The sequence below is a fragment of the Battus philenor genome, unplaced genomic scaffold, assembly GCF_028537555.1.
Source record: "Battus philenor isolate CCGP_79_NKW_IND1 unplaced genomic scaffold, ilBatPhil1.0.hap1 SCAF_20, whole genome shotgun sequence".
Classification (NCBI taxonomy): domain Eukaryota; kingdom Metazoa; phylum Arthropoda; class Insecta; order Lepidoptera; family Papilionidae; genus Battus; species Battus philenor.
Window position 1 is genome coordinate 5,228,311 of NW_027181683.1, and position 15,223 is coordinate 5,243,533.

General features: G+C 31.4%; 1 protein-coding gene and 1 long non-coding RNA gene across 3 annotated transcripts in view; one reads left to right on the forward strand and one right to left on the reverse strand.

The window, feature by feature from the left end:
• Positions 1 to 2,163: 2,163 nt before the first annotated feature.
• On the forward strand, positions 2,164 to 3,431 carry LOC137922723 (uncharacterized). The gene is made up of 2 exons (XR_011107540.1): positions 2,164 to 2,823; positions 3,244 to 3,431. It is a non-coding gene; the product is annotated as an uncharacterized lncRNA (long non-coding RNA).
• A 4,485-nt stretch (positions 3,432 to 7,916) lies between these two features.
• Positions 7,917 to 15,223, reverse strand: part of LOC137922669 (fatty acyl-CoA reductase wat-like) — a 57,558-nt gene continuing 50,251 nt past the window's right edge. For both annotated transcript variants that reach the window (XM_068765686.1, XM_068765685.1), the window contains 6 exons: positions 13,876 to 13,992; positions 12,797 to 12,906; positions 11,143 to 11,204; positions 10,404 to 10,623; positions 9,347 to 9,527; positions 7,917 to 9,043 (listed from right to left, as the gene is read on the reverse strand). In XM_068765686.1, the coding sequence (XP_068621787.1) occupies positions 8,686 to 9,043; positions 9,347 to 9,527; positions 10,404 to 10,623; positions 11,143 to 11,204; positions 12,797 to 12,906; positions 13,876 to 13,992 (1,048 nt within the window). In that variant the 3' untranslated portion in view covers positions 7,917 to 8,685. The remainder of the gene's footprint in view (positions 9,044 to 9,346; positions 9,528 to 10,403; positions 10,624 to 11,142; positions 11,205 to 12,796; positions 12,907 to 13,875; positions 13,993 to 15,223) is intronic.

The window sequence follows — 15,223 nt, forward strand, 5'->3', positions numbered from 1 at the left end:
GTTGCAATTTATCCAAGATTATTTATGTTGTTTCAAAAATTAAAGATTTTAATGATAATAAGTTATTCAATTTTCGAAATTTTTACTTTACAGACACGAGTAAGTATTAATTATAGTTTTAATGTTGAATAATAAGGGTATTTCATTCAGGACTAATTATACCTAGATCATCCGGCCAAGGAGTGAGGATACACCCATTATTTGGGAGACATTGTGTTTAAACAGCAGAAACGGAGAAATAGTGAAAACATTAATCATATACAATTAAACATAGTTCGTTTTACAATCAAAACATAATAATATATACATTTATTAGAAAGAAAATTGCGGATTTTACACCAATCGCATCTGAGACGAAATGGTGCCACAGGAGGGACGCCATTATCATTTTAAGAGATGGATGAATGGCATCGCTAATATGACGATATTTATATAACATTAATTACATTCCACATATTATAGTTTTAAAGTATCTGCACAAGTATTTACACTAAATGAGTGATACGACAAAATTCGGTCGTGGCTTGGCGAAGCAGTCTCCCGGCACCTGAATGCCAGGACTGCTGGATACACAAAGAAGAAGTGGACGAAATCGGCGTAAAGAATTGCCACGAGCTGTTCAGGCTTGAGATAATTCTACACATACACAACGCGTGCGTGTACTCCTTCGCTAGCTGCGTGTTGTTCGAAATGGGTCGATGATCTAGGATCAGGCCGAGGTCACCAATATACGCAATTAGCGAGCGGAGTTGAGTTATCTTATGAGTACCTATCTGATCTTCCTTCGATGAATTATATGCGTTCATCAGATGGAAGTAATCTATCTCGTTGGCGAGAAAGATCATAGCTAGCAGAGGTCGAAAAAGGTGTATTCGCATATGTAAAAAGAGTATTTACAATTTACACAACAGTAACACAACGGCAGCGAAAACATTACTGACAGGGTCCGAATTTATATCGGCGCAAGAATGATTTAACATAAAAGTGTTGTGGCCATAGTGGTCAACAATACGATTAATGTACAATACAAAACCATTAAAGCCATATTTCCTATCCTAAATTATTTTTAAATTATTTATTCTCTATTATTCCTTATTAACTGCCGATCCAATGGTTGTTTGGCGGTCACCGTTAGCAATAAGACTACTTTGTACTAATTTTTGCCTGTTTTAGTTAAGTCCATTTTATATCGTGTATTCATGGACAATAATAAACAAGTAAATAAAAAATATCATATATCGGTTTTAAAATACTTCGTAGTAATATAATTTGTTTGAAAGCGTTTCATTAACAGTATCTGATGTATTGATAGTATAGGTATTCCGTATCTTGATAAGAGAAACTCAATGTTTATTATCTAATAAATAATATTCTTAACAGCCTGCTACGGTAAGTTCATATGCAATAAAACTTTTCAGATTTTTTTCGTTTTCTTGAAGTAATTTTTGATATCATATAGTATTGTGATTGAAACTATTTTTGTCTTTTTTACAGAAAGTAAGTTTATTTTAAGATTATTTTAAATAACTTTTTAAAGATTAATATAAATTTTTATACACTATATAATATCGTGAGAGGTTTATTACATAGGAGCAATGCTATTGTTTACATAATAGAGATTCACAGGATGATAGTCATAGGTAACTTGCCCAAGAGAAAAATTGTAGATCAGTCGCTATTGTAACGAAGAGCAGATGAATGATAATAATCTAAATAGAGATTTCACTAAGGCGAAAACAATTATATTTTACTTAGTGAATCGTCAGTCTAACACTGGCCCTCATACCATGAACGTCACATACATACGATGAGACATACGGTTATTGCTGTAAAAGCTTTGAAAGAGCGAATGTTTTTGCGCATTTTTTAAAAATATCTTTAAAACTTTAACACTTATTTTGAATCACCTGATATAAAGTGATCACTCTGAAATAATTAATTGTTTTTATCTATTTGAATGCAATGGGCCAATTACTTCTGATAATAAAAGATCTGCAGGGACAGTACTAAATAATAATTGCTAATTCGCAGTAATCCGAATTTTTGAAAAGCTTTTTAATATATTATCTGTTCGATATCATTGTGTATATTGTTAAAAAGTCAATGACAGTATACATGGAATATCGTAAACTGTAGTCTTATGTAGTTTTAAAAGTGCAATACGAAAGAGAACACTACATTTTTGATTTTACTTTTTTTAGCCTGGTGTAAGTAATGTTATTCTCTAACAAATAATTACGAACTATAATTGTGATTCTTAAAGTAACCAACATATTATTGTTATGATTTTTTAGTCGGAATAAAATCACATGAACAAAGTTTAAAATAGTTTTTGGTTAGACTATAATTAAGCGAATCCTTAATCAAATTTAAACGAAAGTAACGACTTAGTCTGTCGAATCGGCAGAAGGAGCAGAACTTATGGCCGCTGTTGCCTTAATGGGCTAAAGCGAAGACCACGGACTGGCAAGCGCAGCGGAGGACATCCTAAGAAAGGTGGATAGGCGTCCTTGATAAAGTTCTTCAGAAAGCTTTGGATGAAGGCTCTTTTCAATTGGTGTTGTAGTTGACAGGGAAGGCCTACGTTCAGCAGTGATCATTCTACGGCTGAAATGAAAATGTAGATAATATCTGATTGAGTTTAATATAAGCTCAGTTTAATTACTGCCTTAATTTACATTCAAAAAAACTTTTAGCATATGACAGAGTAGTTCATTCTCTAAATAAAATATATTTTAACAAACTTTACAGTGTATGTGTATAACACGAGGCCCGTTGCCGAGGTTCAAGCTTATTGGGAATATACACTTTCCAAAAATAAAGGTATGTCTATATCGAACAGATGCTTGAATTTAAGGGATAAAGAACAATTACAACTGCTTATTTACTAGGACGCTTATCCGTTAGCCGAGTGCGAGCTTCATAAGGGGAATGTTGGTTTAATACCGTATGTTTTATTTTTAAGCATATTCTCCGTTTTTTGTTATGCCTTTATTTTTGTTCAAAAAAATTAAATAGAGAAATCTCCATTTTTCTTTTTTTATTAGTTCTTCGCCATTAATCAAATTAATAAATTGTATATTCTCTGCTATTTACTATCTGTCAAATACAATAGAGAAAGACTCAAAATATAGAACATATAATTGTGCATGAACTTGATTCAAAATATGAATTGCTCCAATTGTCTTCAAAAATGCACAAAAATATACAAGTAAATTTTAAAATTTATTTCTCCACCACCAGATCACTCCCGATTCCTACGTATCGATACCAACCGAGCCAATTTCAACCGTGTGCCCGCCGTGTGTTTGTCCAACATGTGTGCATGGAAAAGATATGGCATATTCCAACTACTAAATATAACATATGCATGAATTTTAACAAAAGTTCAATTATATAATAGCGTAATTATAAATGAAATGTGCATAAAAGTGTTTTATTTCACCTATAACAATACAAAGGTATACTAAATTTCTAAATAATTTCTAATCCTAAACCTTAATTATAATGAGGTTCTTGAGTCGCGTTGTTTCATCAGTTCTTCAATGCACTCATTGCTTGATGTAAATACGGATGCATGCGACATGTGCACTAACTCAACATCTATGTTGTCACTAGCCGGAATCCCAGGATCTGACGAAATACCATGTTTTGAACGTCGATGCAACATAGTTAACATATTTTTAACAATATTATTCTTTGAAGTTTTACTAGAGATTTCTGAGGAGGAAGATGGTTTTGGATGGTTTGAAGTGCACGAAAATGTGTATTTGGAAATGTCATCACCTCCGAGAAACATCATACCTCTTTCTGAAAGGAAATCGTCAATGGAATCATTGGAGAAGCATGCTTGTGCTTCTTTATCCGTAGACATAGATATTGCTCCCCTCTTCTTGTCTACGGAGTTATGTATATTAAGATTAATGGCAGATTTCATTTTATTATTCGAATCGCATGTTTTCAAGCAATCATAGCTTAGACAACTGATTTCTTTTTCCGAAGAATCGCTACCTTTTTTCTCAATTTTTTTTGGCCCTTTATTATATTTATAATCTACTTTTTGAACCACATTGTGTACTACTCGATCTTTTTTAATAGTGCTTTGATTTTTGTTTGATTTTTCATCTTCAAAAATTACTTTAGCCTCACTCAATCTTCGTGCAGGCAAAATTTCATCCTTATCTTTTTTTTCTGATTCCTTTACATCACACCCGACGGTATCGGTTTTGCTGTTCTTGTTATATTTGAGAGGGACCTCTGGTATTGTTTCAGATTTTACATATTTGCTATCTGTCCAATCTCTTCTAGTTAGACACTTTGAAAGAATATCATCAGACATACTTAGTTTTACGTCATTGCGTTCCTTCTGACAAGATTTGTAGCACCTAATTTTTTTATCGATGTTGTTGGAAGATTCACTGTGATATTTATAATCTGTAGTCTCAGTATCAGTATTACTATAAATTAATGGCGTAGTCATAGAAACATCAGTCTTGTAATTATATATCTTATTTCCAAGTTTTCTCTTTGCAAAACAATCGCATTTATTTGTCACATAATATACGAGGGCGCATATTAAACAACATTGTATAAATACAACTATTAATAAAACAGTTATAGTTAATTTATTATTTAAGATATAAGATCGAAAATGTTCGAAGAATATGTTTGACTGTATTTTTGGTTTGTAATCATCAAGAATGTACTGTGTAGTACTCTCAATACATTCGTTAGCTCTACCGAAGTTAATCTTATCATTACTTGTTAAAACAAAATCATGTAATTCTAAAGAATTATTTCTTTTCGGCTTTTCTATACTTTTTATAAATTCAATATCTTCATCTAAAATCGATCTTCCGTAAGTACAAGTGTTAGAAATTGGGTTATAAAATGCATTTGGTAGTTCTGAGTCGACGCTAGAAATGCAAATCGGACATTCTGTACATCTTTTTAATTTTTCGCTATAATATGGTTTTTTCCCGTTATAATGAGTATCACATTGCACCGGCTTACAATATTTAAGCGGATCTTCATCAACGTTCTCACATTTCTTAACATAATATGGAAGATCCATGGATTGCTTCTTATTCTCTATATTAGTGTCAAAATTAATTTTAACTGTACGTCGTCCTAGAGGCTTTTGTCCATTAGTTAATTTGGAGTCAAAATAAATTATACAGTAGCCTCGACGTTCGAAAGGATTTAAAATAGGTGCTACGAGCTTCATTGTTTTTTGTGTACCTGTGAAAATATATTTTTATTATAGTCGATGCTGCGATTCAAAATCTAAAGTACTTTTAATGAATTTGATTCGCCTTTTCGATTTAGGAGAAAGTAAAAAGAGACCAAATTTAATAGAAACTGGGATATGTTTGATGCCCTTTAATAATGATCTAATAAAATAACGCAAAAAAATTTTACCGTTTTTTTTTTCTTATTGCTTTCACAAAAGTCGATTAAAGTTTGAGCAACTGATTCCCGTATACCTTGGGTACAAGTCAGACTTTAAAATACAACAACTAGTTCGTTACTACGTTTTTAGTATAAGGTTAAAATTATTATTGTATTTTTAGAGCTAACTATCAAAAGCCTTTGTTTATACCTTTTGGTATTCTGGCTTCGCAATCTCCTATTATTTCCAGGGAATCGCAATCCTGGCCGAAATCAGTTTTTAAACAGCACTGTTCTGGAGACAACTCTACGCTGTAGTCCTTTTCTGACGTGTTATTAATTAAAACATAGAACCGTAATCCAATTGAACAAGGAGACACAGACTCAAGACCCGTTTCCAGTAATTTCAAATCAACTTTAGAAGCGCTAATGATTTTTAATAAATGGATATAAATATAAGTTATAAATAAAATACATTTGTAAAAATTCATCTGTCGTTGTTACAAAAACATTGTTGAAGTGACAGCTTATTGTGTCTTAAATTCTCTTTGGTGCTGACAATTTAATTTTTTATGTACATTCTATTGCTTGTGATACTAGAATGCTTACTATTTTTATTAGTATACTTTAAGTTTTAAGTGGAAAATTATGATAGAGAAAAGGATAGTTGACATATTATACATGGATTTGGTTAAAAACTATCTTAAATTATTGTTATGGTAAACAACTTGAAAGAAAATAATAATAAATAGCGTCATTAGCTACCAGCAATATTTACATCATTTATCAGCTATATATGCTTTTACTTTGTTATACCAATAACAGAGTTGTTATTGCCTTTTATACAGTTATTACCAAATAATGGTATAAAAGACAATACCCCCTTAAAAAGTTTATCAAATCTTAACGTCTTTGTAAATATTTTAGCAAATCACAAATATTATTCCCTTTTACCATTTTTTCTGCAATATTTTAATAAACTTATAAATTTGAACTGTATATTACGTATAGGATAAACTTAAAATATTCTTCGCAATAATTTGGGATCGTGGCCTCTATCACGTGGAAATGTTATAGGTATAATACCCATTTCACTAAATATCGAAAGTGTAAGTTGAAGTTGATAAGTAATATGTATGTAACAAAAAATTTCACTTGGTTTTTAGGAAAGTCTATTTTTGATTGTTTAAGTAGTTTGTATAGCAAAAGAATCGAAATACATAAAGCTGAAATGGCAAGGCGGAATTAACATTTTTTGCTTAGTAGCTAATTATTATAGCTTTTTTCATTAATCACCGGTTCCATCACCAACCGACAAGTACTTAATATGTATTTTAAAATAATCACTATTCACATACCACTACCACTGTATGGCCACTATACTTTAACGTTAAATCATTCTTGCGCATTTGAATTCAAATTCAATCACCGATTTGAATTTGGACGCCATCAGTGATGTGATCGCTACCGTTGTTAGGGTCTTGTAAAATGTAAATACCCTTTATTCAAATGCGAATACATCATTGGATTAATTTTGGCGTGTTCCTCTCCACCCGGAAATTGCATATAGATGATCCTGACGTGATCTGAGACTTGAGACTCCGTTTTTGCGCATCCAGCAGTCGTAGCATGGCTGCTTTCAATTTCTAGAACATGTTGCATCGCCAAGAGAGAATCGTATCACATCTCTCATTTCGTGTACATATTTCTAGTGTAAATAGCTATAATTATGTGTAATGTAATTGATGTTATATTTATGGCATATATTAGCAGCTTCATTCATCCATCTGTCAATATATTTACGGCATCCCTCGTATGTCGCCATCTCATGTCAAACTCCATGTATAACAACAGTGCGATCAGCGTACGTAATGATAGAATAACAATTTGGCAATTGAAAATCTGCAATTTTAATTGTAATAACTATATTTATTATTGTATTATAATTGTAAATCGAATTTTTGTTATTTTGTTTTCAGTCATGTTTTTATTATTTTTTCGTTTCTGTGCCTAACGCAATATTTCTCTGATAATATGGGTCCATTAAAGTCCTTTGTTAACTAACCCTGTTTCGAATGAATATTTATTTCTTCCTGGATAAACCTTCCCGAGGGGTCACAGAACTGAACATCAAGGTTAATTTGAAACGACATTCTTACCCGCTCTTCATCCTCGTCATCCGTCAGGCGTAGTATTATTTTGTACATCTGAATTTATACAAAATAACACGTTTTAACTAATTTTATTTTGTATCTTGTATTCCATATAAGTTAATTTTTTTTTTCATATGAGATAATATTTTTTAACAGGAACTGTTGAATATTACAACACAATTTTTATCCCCAGAAGGTAAGGGGTGTAGCATCTACTATTTAACATATTAGTAATGTTTTTGGACGGAGTGTTAGTAATCTAAGTATTCTTAACAAACTCGTTTAAACCTTTAAACGTTGTATATAACAGATAAGATTAGGTTAAATAAAACAAATATTTTTTTAATAAATTTTGTATAGATCTGGCAAATTATTTGATTTTAAGTATAAAATATAAAACTACATATATTTTCATCTTAAATTAATCAGTGAGCAATTTACATAATAATTTAAAAATACTATAATTGCACGCGTATTTTAAATATATACATTCTTGTATATTACATATAGTAGCTTATTATACATATGCTTTACCAGCTTCCCATAAACAACCGAATATAACCGTTTGATTAACAACTATTTCCTGTACTTTTTATTTCTCAGGCTTATTTTAAACATTTCATACACAAATTCATATCAAAATAAGGAAATTACCCCGAATATAAATATAAATCAACGTAGTTTCAGGTTCAAGTCAAAAAAACATAATTAACAAATATTCATGCACTATTTCTAATATCAACGTTGTAAAATAATATTAAAAATATTTTGATCCCCAAAATTTGTGACGTGAAAAGAAACAGCGCATATCTTCGTTAAATATTATGAACATTAAAACATTATGAACGGTTCTTGTAATTATTTAACTTCTTCACAGACTTAAGCACAGTCTGTCATGGCTAAATTTAAAAAAAATGTACAGAAAATGAACATAAGCCACATCTATCTGTAACCGACGTCCGTGTGTTAGGCGGCATTATCTTTTCAGTGAATTACAATATAACCTACATAACAAATGTTTTGTCATTTCGAACTTATGACTTGTAAAGTTATAAAAAGCACCAAAAAAGATTCCTCGACAATTTTGATAATTCGTAACATACATTTAAATATGGTTTTATCTAACTATAAAAAGAATTATTTAATTTAATTGACCTATACAGTACCACAAAGTCCCCCATAATACCCTTAAAACAACGAATATTATAAAAGAACAAAATAGATAATGTACACATTTGAGCTTATTATACTTGCTAACTGCTTGGGGGATTGTGTCCATTGGATCTTTGAGCAAATACACCCTAACTCCTTTGATGTAGCTGATGAAATACTGCCTCCAATCTAATGCTTTCATATTAAAGTCGAAGATCTCCTTGTCAGCCAGGTTTAACTCGTTAAACAATGATTGTGTATTACTGTTGTGAAATTTCCATTCTCTGAGTGCAAAATAACCAATAACCGAGCTAAATTTTTCAATTTTCGTATATGCTTTCTTTAACCTGAAAAGGAAAAAAATGTCAATTCACATGGACATTTGGCCTTCTAAACACATTTCCACTAGTGCTAGTTAGAAGCTGTCTGCATACAGCTGCTCCCGACCGCGTTAATAATGTCGTATGACCGAAGCAGCTGCTTTGTAGCATAAAGAAAACAGAAAGTAAACTATAGATCTAAGGTAAATATTTTAAACTAAAGAAAAATAAATAGATCTCGTAATAATAAGCAGTAGTTTTCTTAGTTCTAAAATTTGCATGTTGAGCAACAATAAAAGATAATTCTTATGGTAGAGTTATAACACTTACATAGGTTTCTTTCCGATGAGTACTGCAATCGCGTCAATGATGTAAGCGGGTATCCAATGTAGCAAGAAGCATGTTAACGTGTACAAGAACTTAGACGGTGTAATGTAAAAGAGGTAGTACCACACAGCTTGCTTGGTCGGGACTTTGAGGCCATATATTTCGTTGTATTTCATGAAATTTTCTGTGAATTAAAGAAAATGTTTGATTAATCAAAATTTGACTGTTTCATTAGAATATGCTATTTCGGACTATACGTCGCGCGTTAAAAACACTAGAAGGATTTGCTAAAAGAAAATTGGGTTACAATAGATATAGATGAGAAGAAGACAATGCATATATATTATATGATCGCACAATTTCATGTATTGTAGCCATTTTCTACCCTGGAAGTATCTTTGCTGGGTTATATTAAGGAAAGAGATATATTGCAGCATTAAATCTTAATATCCGTGATGTGATTAATAAAATGGAACTATATAAATAAAATTTTTAATTTTTATAAAATAATCACTTTCTGTTTGTATTCCTTGGTAGACATTGATTAGACATAATTTTCATCTCTAATCATCAAAAGTTGCTCTTTCCAATACGCCGGAAAATAATGTTGTACTAATAAATAATTACTTCTGTTTTCATTTAAGAATAAGTCCTAGATTACCAATTTATACATATTAAACAAAACGAGGAAAGATATCTCTACACATAGAAAAATACTAAAAAACGAGAAAAGAATGAGGAGAGTATCACTTCTCGAGTTTATTATGACTTGTTAAACATATCAATGAATATCTGCAAGAAAATGGCCAAAGCTTATTCTTAGTTTAAAAATAGCGTTAAGAATTTAATAATTGCATAAGAAAATGTAGTAATATCCTACTACTAGTCTACTTTTTTTGGAACCAATATAGTTTTACTTTTCAATTTGAAGATGGCATTATAGAGAAACTGAATTTGATAAAAGTTATTATTAAATTGAGCTCTTCTAGCACTCATCTTGACAAACAGTACTGGACACTTTTTTATATTCAAAGATGATAAAGTCATCAGTAACACTTACTCCATGTCAAAGGTTGTTCAACGGATGACACGTAGTTATAGACAGGTGGTGGTTGATCCACAGGTGGGGCGTCTTCATGATTTCCAGTGTAATCGCGAGCTGTCCGCCAAAGTGCTGCTATAGACGCGTTCACAACCATGTCTCCAGGCACAAGATCTGCGACCGCCGTTGGGTTGCAGTTAAGCACGTGAATTAGACCCACAGCCGCACCTACAACCACCTGAATCAATTGATAGAATAATATACAATATCTGCTGTGTTTGACGACGGCACTGGATACAGACCACTTCCAATCGGTCCTTTTGGAAATCTATAGGTTGAAGGCACCGGGCAGGAAATGGAAATTGCAAAAGCAGGGGTGAGCAACGTATTTATTCAACGGGCCAATTTAAACTTTTAAAATGTGTAACACTTATTAATAAACTACAAAACTATATTTAATAAAAGTTAAAATAAAAAATGTAAAATTAAAAAAGTTAACTTTTCAAATTCTATAAAAAAGAGGCATCGCGTTCGTTTTACGTGTTTAAACAAGTAGTTGTGATGAGTAACTCGGCACAGATGAATTGTTTCGGTGTAGTATATACTACCATTGTATTATAATTAAATAAATTGATAAAATAAATTTCATTTTGGAAATGCTTGGCGAGCCGCATAAATTTGTTAACAGGATCAAAAGCGGCCCGCATGTTGCTTATCCCCGTGCTAAAATTTTGTATTATAATAAAAACATGCTTACACCAGTAGGGCCATACACATTGTCGATCCACCCAGCAAGAGGCTCTTTAGCAGTGCCGATCACTGGAAAAATAACAAAGTTGCTAATTACTTATAACTATTTCAATACTATTTAAAAATATCACAAAAATATTACCGTTTAAGTGTAAAACGTTCGTTTGTTCGCCTCAAGAAATTAAAGCGAATTTATTAGTTTTTAAAGTTTAGTTTTTCTTAAAATATATGGTGAAGGAAAATATTTTTACGAAAAAAAAATCATTTATGTTTCTATGGAATGTTAAAATGATTTCTTAGTGTATTTTGAATACACTTAAAATCTTTATTGTAATAAAAACTGCGTTTTTTGTGATTTTTTTTATTTTGAATTGAGTTGTGATCCTATATTAAATATATGGATAACATTACTTTAAATAGGGTAATGTTTTTAATCAGTATAAAAAACTACAATAGTGATACCACAATTACAGTTATTTCATTGTAGTCAATGGACTTGTTAAGACTATTAATACAAAAAATCCCTCAAACCATTATAACGTGACTTGAAAATAAGTTTCCCATGCCATAGTCTAATCTTTCATACATATAGAAACCAAAACGTTAATATACAACAGAAATAAACCTAAAAAAAACTGTTTTGACAACAAATGAAAATAACTGATATAGGCTAGCACATTGCCAATTTATAATATATATATATTAAGTGACTTTGGGCAAGCTATACAGCGCGGAAAACAGATAGCTGCTCAGACCTTAAATTTTTCACCGTGGAACAAACAACCTTGTTCGTTGGAAGACGCTGGATGAAGGGCGCTTCCAATCGGTCCTATTGGAAATCTTTTAAAGAAGCTTATGTCTAGTAGTGGATGTAATTGAAATGATGACAATGGTGTTGTTTTTGACTTCCTAAGGACTGTTGATAATTGAAATGGTGTTTTAAACTACTACGAGACTTTTAACGCTGCTTTTACTACGTTACAAATAGAAAAAAAAATAAACTAAAAATTATTTAGTATATGCTTAAATGTGCTTAGTAAATTTACCGTTTAAAAAAGAAAAATAACGAAGATTTGATTGACCATGACATTAAATATTTTAATTTAATACAACCTAACGTTAAAAATATTAATTTTAATAACCTATTGAAAAGTTCAACAAAACATCAAGTCCAAATCCAGATTTTAAATTTACTGAAGTATTGATTTTCTAAATAACATCATTACCATAAATTCTCATTTGTTAAATATTCAATTTGAATAATTTAGCTATTTTATATTCGCTTAAAAATCAAGGACGCGGTTAATTTTTGGTTTTAAAATAGTAATTTCAATTACCGTGAATAATAATAATTGCTATAGTGCTACCGAAACCGCGGTATCGCGTCTTAGGATAATGCGGTAAAGTGGGGGCCGAGAAAAAAGGATGCCAGTGCCAACATTGATGGCGAACTGATGACCCTCTCTCGCTACTTCTCGCCGTGCGCATGCCATAATACTAGTAAACTTTGTTATATAGCAATTTAAGGTACCAGATAAATAAAAATAGCAATTGTTAATTTTCTGTAGGATATACGAATTTGCTCATAATATCTAAAAGGCGTTGTTGAATGAACCTCAAGAACACAACAGAATGTAACATAGAATGTTATATAAACTTACCAATAGAAGGTCTCATTACAGCGACTGGTAATCCCTTTGAATACTTTTGTACGATATCTTCTGCAGCTGACTTCGTGTAAGCATACGTATTCGGGAAATCACCGAGTAATCTATGACAAAAGGAATTATTTTGAAAAACTTTTAAATAAAGCATATTTAAGCTTGATCGTAGTTACTAAATTATCTACTTAGTCTTATATATTAAATAAAATTAATGCAAAATAAATACTTATGCAATCACAACTTATAGTATAATAGCAAAGTTATAAAAGCAAGTTATCAAAGCTTTTACGTATATTTGGTTAGATAAGTGGACATAATAAATAGATATTTATAACTTGACACCATCGACGCCACTTTTTTACTACAAATTGGTCGGTGTGGTGGGTCTTAGGTTCTTTTTTTATATATTCAAAATTGTAAGTGTTTTGTATATTAATAAAGGCTGTTTCTACTTTGCATGTTACCAAAGGCTTTTTGTATTTTATACAAAAACAAATGCTGTTTTTATTTAGTACATTAACAAATACATATTCATCCCAACAAACACATTTTCACCCTATTTGAAATAGTAAAACCAAAAAAAAAATAATATTTATAATTTTGTGACAGACATTTTTGTAATCAAATACCACTGTTTTCTATCAGGAAGCATTTACAGATTCGCTGGGTCCGTAACGATCGAGCTATGTTTTGGATTGGTGATGTGTTCCAGAGATTTTGTAGTAATATTCTAGTGTGGGATTCTGTCTATGGCGTACAACTTCCTTTTATTGAATTTTTTTGGACCAATGCTTTATAAGTTAAAATTTGTCTACAAATTTTTATCCTAATTTTTCTCAACTTCAGCTTACACTATCATGATGCCTTCGTCTCAGTAGACATGGGATATAATTATTACGGATCGCGGAGAGCGCCCCCTTAGTCTAAATGTAAATGGCGACTGTCAATGGTACGGGATTGGGCGGCAATCGCCAGGGGCTCGGCAGCAGGCCGATATAAACGACGCTAGTGAGCATCATTTATTCCTGGCCATAAAAGGTTTAAAGAATTATTGAACCATAACACTTGCCACTCACCCGGGAGTTATATTGTTGATGATTTTCTCGTCCATGTGCTCAACGAGGTCGATAAGTTTCTCACCGTGCAAATGGGTTTCATAAAATTCCTCCTTTATTTCCTTTAAAGGACAGTTGCTGCGTAATAACAAAAACATATTTTTTATTAATATTGTTGTTAAAAATTTCTTAACATATTAATTATTATTTCATCTCTATTGTTTAATTCTAAATTATTATGTCTTATACATCGTAAATATTCAAATAATTTTAAATAGCTTATAACTCTTTAATTTATGCTTGCTTTAGGGTAACTATATTTTTTATGTATGGCCCAAGACCGGTCATGGAACGGATCTTTGCCGACCTGTCTTATAGTGAGCGTTCATCGGCTAAATGAATGATTGAATCTCTCTTACATCCCCAATGTTAGTGCACAGTTGAATTTCTTACGCACGTACATAGTTACCTATACACTTAAATATGATAGGGTTCATGATATATTAGTGACTATTACTAAATAAGACAGTAATATTTTAAATTTTATTATTTATTTATCTTCTTATAATACTAAATTTAAGTATGCGCCGTCTGTTTTGAATGGTTCCAAAAATCGATAGTTTCAAGCAAAACAACGAAGTGGGAGTTTTCAACCTAATAAGGTCTGAATAGGTTTCCCAGTAGTTGATATTAACGAAATTTGATTCTGAATATCGACGAGGTCTAAAAATCGACTGCTATTTATGAACACGAGTTCTTTAATATTCATTTCATTTTATCTCTATCGTTTTTTTCCAAGTTCATGAACCGCAATTTTTTTAAACTGGTAAGTATGTTGTTTCAGTAGGAAAAAAATTAAGATAGCATTTTAGAATTAATCAGGCTTTGCGGGTCAGAGGTATTTGTCTATTTTTCCAAAATAGATCCTCTTTTCTTTTGCCAAAATCAATGCTAAAATTTTTCAACACAATAAAATACTTTATGCAATTAAACAGGTTCTTGTTAAACCGGTGTTTGTTTTTCGTTCGTCTAGTTATACAACTTTATAACCGGAACTCATTTTAGCTTTTGTGCTCATGACATTGATAATAATAATGCATACTATTGTTACTATCAAATTATTATTAATAATAAATAGTATATTGGCGTGATCTCATTGTAAAATCTTCTGATCTTTAAATATTAAAGGATACCACGTCAAGGTCGTCAAAAGGCATTAGATGCAAGCCGATTTTTTTTATTAATTCTAATTTGTATCGCTAGTGTTTTTTTTTTACAATATTTATTTTTCGCTTAAACTAAAGGCAGACAGTTGGGAGAGGGTTGCCGCTATTTGATACGGATCTTCCTTCTCCTAGCTGCGAGGCAC